Below are 7,701 nucleotides of genomic sequence, written 5' to 3' on the forward strand. Positions count from 1 at the left end.
TTTTGTTTCTGATTTCCAGCATTTGCAGTTCTTTTGTGTTCTTTTTTGTTTAGAAGCTAAGCGTCAGGTTTGGATAAACATGTTCAATTGTGCAGCCGATGTCATTGCCAACTCTGTCACAGAAAGTGACCACAACTGTTAATGTTTATGTCACAGGTGACTTTTGTCATTCAACACGTTACTAGAACAGTGCCATTTACACAATTTGGCAGTAGTCTCACTGGAATGAGAGTGCTCTCATTTACCAGATCTCCAGGGGTTGTGGAGCTAATGATTTCCCCATGGCAATATATATTGATGTATAAGCCCCATGCTTATTTAAACCAAACCACTTCACCTCTTAAATAGCCAGCTCTTAGCTTCTTGTGCATGAATTCATGACAGCTTCGATAATGCCATGTTTTTATACTTTGCCTTTCCAATGCATTAGAATAGCGGAGGCACAGGGCAAGATGGCTGCTTGTAGACACAGATACATTATACTTCCATGCTTTGTAAATTCTCTGTACTGATGCAGCAGAGGATAGGAATTGATCATGCTGCTGGGATTACTGAAAGGATGGATGAAAGTTCATCCTCTTAAGATCTGCCTCCTCCCACCTAGATATCTATGGTCTATGTAGATTTTTTGCTCCTCACTGCTAGCTACTGTATCTGAATGCTTCCTATTCTCTGCTCACCATTGACTCGTGTGGCTGGGACAGAGCCAATTACCGTGTCTGTGTGGGGGAGGGGACCACACAGATTAAAGCTTAGGGTGAGGAGTGAAAGGAGGTCCTGAAGAAGGGTAATACCCAAACACTGATTTCTTTTTTCCTCCAGCCTCCTGTTTGTGTACCTGTGATTACAAAATGCATATACTTTAGTGTATGTGTTGGGAGGGGGAGATCATTACAGTACACGTGGGGGAGAAACAGTGCTGAATATTGTGCATCAGTCAGATGGGAAAGAAGGGGGCTAATCACTGTATGTGTGATGGAAGCAGGGCTGATTAGTGTGCAGTAGTGGTGGTCTGCTTCACTGAGTCTTCTGTCATCAGGGAATATTGAGTACATGAAGTAATTGCAATTTTTGAAATTAACCTATATTTCTAATCAACCTGTTCAGAGATGTTATTACACACCTCTGGAGCAGGTGGAACTTGAACCCAGGCCTCTCGGTCCATCAGTAGGGACACTACCACTGCTCCATAAATAATTGCATTTTTATAAAGCGTTTTTAAAAGTCTTTCATTTATTTGATACATTCAGTAAATGGTGACCTATAATACCCAAATTCTAATACTTATAAACTTAATGTTACTATGTTGCCTTATAGCCATTTGTGTCCACTAACACCTGGCAGTCACATTAATTCTCAAGTATTAAATGGTCTCAGATTGAAAATTAGTTTCATAAGTTTAAAGTCTTCATCTTTGAGAAGTCTTAGGTCATCTGACCAAACATCTCAGTGTCATACCTTGTTTATTATACTCCTATGAAGTGATTTGGGGCATCTCATTGTGTTAAAGATGCTATAGAAATTGTTGATAATGCTGTGCTGAGGTTTGTAAACAGTGTGGAAGTAGCTGTAACAATATCTCCTGTTAAGCGCAGCAGTTGGTCAGTGAAGCACAGATAAAAACAGGTAAAAGGGGTACAGGAACACAGCATATAAATGTGGTGATGGGATGTCTGCCATACAGGATGAGCTAAGATGGAATAAATGGTTTCCTTTAGGCTTCTCAGGACTGGTGCTGCAGAACAAGGCTGTGAACAGTGGAAAATCACCATGATTAGAAAAGGTAAGCCTGACATGTTTGATCCCATAGTTATAAGTTGTCTAACCAGAATGTTGGGAGAAGAAAATAGCAAAGTAAAACATCTTTATTGGGCACCTAATTGTTAAAAAAAAAATAGTTCAACATGCTGGAAACAACTCATTTTTCAAACATTTCCACTCCAAACAATGCAAGGAGCCAATTAACAAGATGGGCTGAAGGAAATCAGCAGCTGTCAGTGGGTACATCCATGGCTGAACTGTGGCAAGTGTGGAAATGACCTGTGTATACTTCCACACCTAAAACCATCAAGCGTTTAGAAAGACACCAATTTCTTTAGAGTCTCTATCAAATGAAGCCAACCAATGACAGGCAGTGAATTGAAAAATTCATGTTGTGTCAAAGTTTGTGTCTGAATGGGAGAGCTGCATCACCTCCTCCTCCACATTCTCCTCAATTGATTTCACATACTTCTCCTGAGCATCCATGGATCTGCTCATCGCTAAGGAAATACACAGAATACAAATAATATTGTTCCAGTGGGTAACATAAAAGGCAAAAAGAAGTATGGGTGGACTGCAGAGAGAAGACATGCAAAATAAAGCAAATGATTGTGTGGGAAAGGTGGAAGAGGCAGAGAGACAGAGTATGGACAAGGAGAAAGATGGAAATGTGGGTGGTGGTGATGGGATAAAGAGAAAAATTTGAGAGTTAATGAACAGCAGCATATCACAGTATGGATCTATAATTACTGGCTTAACATTATACAATGTCGCTAATGAAACTGTGTAAAGGATACATGGTGAACTGGAAATCTGCTCCCACAGCTGCAGACATCATGGCTTCCAAAGTTCTTTGCTCCGAGTCCCCAAAGCAGTATCCGTTGGCCTTATCAACAGCCTTCATTACGTGCTTCATGGTGTCTTTATCCTGTATGAAAGTTCATGCTCATCTTCAAAATTGTATTAAACATCTTCAGTGTGAACTGGTAGAACCTATAGGATGATCTAAAGTCCAATGCTCAAATTCACACCTAGGTATACCCTAAATTGAAACAAGCTTTGCATGGACCTGGAAACACATTCACCCCCAACACTCAAATATCCTCTGCACATCTCCAAATCAATGTTTCTCAAACTTGAACAACCCTTACACTGACTATGTTTATTAAGAGTGTTTGTACATCCCAACATGTGTCCTTGACTTGAAATTCCCTCCAATCATAGCACTAACCGCAATCTCATGAATCCCAATGCACATATCACAAAATTGTTACACCATAAACCCAACACTCAAACTGCACCCTTTGGTTCCAGTTGATGTAATACTGTGTCCTGATGGGTTTGTAATGTTCTAAAACATCTACAAGCCTGTTGATATTGTTGGAAAACCAGTTAGTAAAAATCTAAGCACCTGCACATTAAGTGGTATAAAGGAAACCAGACTGTAATCTTCAATCACTTCCACCAGTTTCTTGTTTAATCGTCGAAAGTTTTTGAAGAAAGGGTCTTTCCCTAAATGATCCAACAGGTAAGACAGATCCAACACCTCAGTATAATAATCCAGATTAAATGCTGGAAAAGAGAGAAAATAGACCTTAGTCCAAACTGATGCTCAGACTTACTGATAGCCCAGACCCCCTGTGATATCATCCTCTCCACGCAAGGCATTTACTGTATTTTCAATATCACATGAATATAGAGTGAATTAACAGAAAGCAAAGTATTTTCAGCTGTAAATTATTAACATCAGAAATTAAAGAATGAACTTTAGCATCTGGACTTGCTAACATTAGAACCAGTTTGTTTACGGTTTAATATGAAGCCCCTCTCTATAGCACTAGGGCTCCCAGCTCTTCCACACACGCCCAAGTTTTCCTCCAAAGGCTTGGAACCCCAAGTCCTTCATCGAGCTTGTTGTCCAGGAATTACCCAGCTTCCCTCTCAACAGTCCCATGAATCCCCACACTTTATTGTAACTATCCCTTACCTAATTTTCCAAACTGTTCAATGAGATCCATTTTGGAGAGGATGTTGACATGAGGTAATTCCACTTGCAGCATGGTGGACAGGGATGTGCATAGGATGGAAATAAACTTTGCAGGATCAGTGCAGTAGTGAGAATCGACCAGGTGGACAGCCGTTAGCTGCACAAAGACACACAAACAGATTAACAACGCCTTCCTCTATTCCTCCAGTCCCTCCCCCATTGTCTCCTTTATTCTTCTGCTGTGACACCAGATGTCTCTACATTCTTCATGCAAGCAACTACTCATTGTGTGAGTTTACCCAATGAGTGATAATGGATTCAGTCCCAGAGTTGGGCCCTGCCCACAGCAACCCTTACCATATTTCCCCTTCTCAAAACAAAAGCCCAGGAGACTGACTTTAACACCTCTACCATAAACCTGACAGAACCACTGCCTAAGCACAGATGAGAAGTCAAAACCTCTGGTCTATATGACTCAGTGCCATACCAGTCTAGCCATTTTAAATGGTTCCTTTGAGCAGGAAAGAAGGGCTAGCCTTCAAGTGAAACGTTCAAAGCCACACCTGAAACACTGGGTATTCTCACGATCGATGCTGACTGACTTGCTGAATGTTTCCACAATTGATTGCTCTTGAGTGTAACTTACCCTGAAATTCCACTTGGTTAACTGTGCAAGGATGTTCCTCACAGAGCAGTTGTGTGTGTACAGCTCCACCTGACCAGGACAGTCAAAAAGGAAATAACAGTCCTTGAATTGTTCCAGCTTGTCCAGTAGCCAATCCAGATTTGCCTCCAAGTATTCCATGCAGTAAACGAGTCCTCCATTAGGGCCCAGTCCAAGGCCATCCATAACATCATCAAGTTTCACCAGCTCACCAATGTCCACACAACACTGGTATGGAATGAGGTCATTAGCAGGATCAAGGTTCACTACTGCCACCTTGCGACCTAGCTTCGAGAGAAACTCTTGCATCCCCATGCAGTAGGTAGTCTTCCCCGAACCAGGTGGCCCAATAACCACCTGGCCAAAAATTACAGTGCGAGGCCTGGACTCTTCTGACATCTTAACTGAATCCCTAGGGGATCACCATGGCTCCACAGGCCTGTAAGAGTTGGAAAACATCTGAAAACATTCCACCAAAGCTGTATTGTACATCGTTTATGTTACTGGACTATAAATACACAGAACATTAACTAATATCGCACCTTGACAATCTGACAATTTGAATGGAGTTGCTGGGAATAGAAGCCAGATAACTGTCATTTACTAAACAAAATAAGGGATGCTTCAAACTTAACATTAGAAGGGTAGAAGAACCAGTGCCCTAGGGAAGGGTGTGGGGAAGAGCACTCAAAAAAGCAAGCTCTGAAGAAGTCATTTGCAAACTCAAAACATTAACTCTGTTTCTCTCTCTACAGATACTGCCAGATGAGTTTCTCCAGCATTTTCTCATTTCTGATTTCAGATTTACAGCACCTGCAGTATTTTGTTTTTATTTTATAGACCTGCAGGCTGTCTTAGAAACAAGGGACAAACGGCATCGCCACAGTCAGAAATAATAGTCAACCTTGCAATTACCGGACAGTTGATCACCTTGGATGAGGAGGATTTGATATGCACAGTCTGAGAAAGAGGTGGAAACAGGTTCAATGCTAACTTTAAAAAAATTGACTTGGACAGACATTTGAAGCTCTAAGAAGAAAGAGCATGGACTCTAAACCACAGCTCCCCAATTTGGGCAGCAATAGCTACAAGGAGTTCTACAGAAAGTGTGGATTTCTGAAGAAGGGTCCTAAACGTCAACTTTCCTGCTCCTCTGATGCTGCCTGGCCTGCTGTGCTCCTCCAGCTCCACACTGTGTTAACTCTGACTCCAGCATCTGCAGTTCTTGCTATCTCTAAGGAGTTCTATACCCGCTTCCCCGTCTCTCAAATTCTCTCTACCCCTTATTCCCCATTCTCAGCGCTCATTGAGTAGTCACGACAATTTTCGAGCCTCAAAATGGGGCCACAGTGGGGGTAAAAAGTTCTGTTAACATTGCGCTAAATTCCTGTGAAGCAGGTTTCCCCGACAAGACTTAAGGGGTTTCACAAAGCAGGGAAGATCAGCAGCGTATAACAGGTTTGGGAGGTGCGGATGGGTGGGGGAGCTAATAGCACTCTGTCTCGGCCCGCCTTTCCCAAGTAACCTCTCCCTACAGCAACTAGATTGAAGAATGCTCCCTACATAGCGAGAAAGCGAGTCCAACTCTTCCCCCCGAGTTACAGTCAGCATCAACAGGCCCGAATTCGCAGGCTGCTCCGCTACCATCCGAGCATGCGCCGTGCAGGGCCGTACACTTCCTGTTTGCCGGTGCCGGCAGGACCCCTGATCAATGTAGTGTGGTGGGTGGAAATATATGGGACCATGGTCCTAAAAGCTTTGCAGCTCTGACATCTCATTTGGGTTTATTATCTTTCATTATTTGGTGATTAACTGTGGATACGTGTGTCCATCACTAACTGCAGAGAAGGTGATGGTGAGCCACCTTCCGGCACTGCTGATAGGAAGTGAATTCCAGGATATTGACCCAACAAGAGGGATGAAAGGGAATATGTTTTAAATATAGGGTTGGTGGGCTACGTGTAAGTGGTATTGAACCCATGCATCTGCTGTCCTTGTTCTAGGCAGTAGGGGATGTGGAGCAGGAAGCTAACAAATAGACAAGATGCACGCCAGCAGTCCGACTGCACTGTTAGTGGATGGGATTCTTCGTTCATGACGGTATCAAGGTTCAGATGTCTTTGGAGCTGCACTAATCCAGCCAGGAGAGTAGCAGTTCTGCACATTCCTGTCTTGTGCCTTGCAGATGATGGAAAGTCTTTGGGTAGCCAGGAGATGTAGCAGAATCCAAGCCCGTTCCTTACTTTTGTATGTTAATCGAGAGATTGATTGTTTGTTTTAGGCAATAACTTCATTGTCATATTTAGATCATCTCTATTTAGGTTTTTATGATGACTACACTATTACATTCAGCTAGCACTAACTATAATCAGAAATGCTGGCTACGTGCAGATGTTACTCTGATTGCTAACACAGCAAAATCAGAAAGGAGTTAGACCAACTATGGATCATTGTCTTTTGTTTGTCTAGCAATTCACATATTCTGTTCTGTCCTTTCTACGAGTCATGTGAACAGTGATGGAGTACATTTACATTTCCCCCATTTATGAATAAATGTTCAACATGGGCCTTGAACATTAGATATTTCTCTTTTTCAGATAACCATTTTTACCCAGCCACCTAGATGGCAGTCATATCAAAATTGATTCCTTCAACAGATCATCCCAACAAGTCTAGACCCCAAACATGAGCAGAACATTCAACTGCATAGACTAGTCATTATATTGAAAATGAAATCATGTCAAATAATATCAGACTATCAAAATATAATTCCCTTCACAGCACAAACTAGGATCGGAAGGCGATTAACTTCATTTGAAAATATTTTGGATTTTCCAAGAATTCTATTAGTCTGTACATTAAAAACTGCATTCAATGCTGTGCAGTTAGTTTGTGTTTTAGGTTCATTCTGTGCAGTAACTAGGGATAGCACCTATATCTAATCTTCATGCTGAATTAACAGAAGTGACATTTAATCAATAGAGTAATAGAGTTCGCAAAAATTCACAAAATTGCAAATTGGAATGAACATACAACACTTGACATGAGCAGACTAAATTTATTTTAAAAATATAAGAAAACATTTTATTCAACATATAAAATATTTTTTCCTGAAATTAAATAACGAGAATTTTCAATTGTAACAGAAAACAGTATAAATACTCAACATTGTTGCAGAGATAGTAGGAACTGCCAATGCTGGAGAATCTGAGACAACAAGGTGTAGAGCTGGATGAACACAGCAGGCCAAGCAGCATCAGAGGAGCAGGAGAGCTGACGTTTTGGGTCT

At 41.6% G+C, this 7,701-nt stretch overlaps 1 protein-coding gene across 2 annotated transcripts; it reads right to left on the minus strand.

Annotated features, from left to right (window-relative positions):
* Nucleotides 1-1,215: 1,215 nt before the first annotated feature.
* gpn2 (GPN-loop GTPase 2) lies at nucleotides 1,216-6,123 on the minus strand. Of its 2 annotated transcripts, none has more exons than XM_048613127.1 (6): nucleotides 5,976-6,123; nucleotides 4,395-4,851; nucleotides 3,749-3,905; nucleotides 3,173-3,333; nucleotides 2,559-2,689; nucleotides 1,216-2,251 (listed from the first exon to the last, which is right to left on the minus strand). In XM_048613127.1, exons 2-6 carry the CDS (start codon nucleotides 4,809-4,811, stop codon nucleotides 2,149-2,151), a joined length of 969 nt encoding a protein of 322 aa, XP_048469084.1. In that variant the 5' UTR covers nucleotides 4,812-4,851; nucleotides 5,976-6,123; the 3' UTR covers nucleotides 1,216-2,148. The 2 variants fall into 2 exon arrangements, with proteins under 2 accessions (XP_048469084.1, XP_048469085.1); XM_048613128.1 differs by lacking the exon at nucleotides 5,976-6,123 and adding an exon at nucleotides 4,955-5,945.
* Between the last annotated feature and the right edge of the window lie 1,578 nt (nucleotides 6,124-7,701).

Source organism: Rhincodon typus, chromosome 27 (assembly GCF_021869965.1).
Source record: "Rhincodon typus isolate 14 chromosome 27, sRhiTyp1.1, whole genome shotgun sequence".
NCBI lineage: Eukaryota > Metazoa > Chordata > Chondrichthyes > Orectolobiformes > Rhincodontidae > Rhincodon > Rhincodon typus.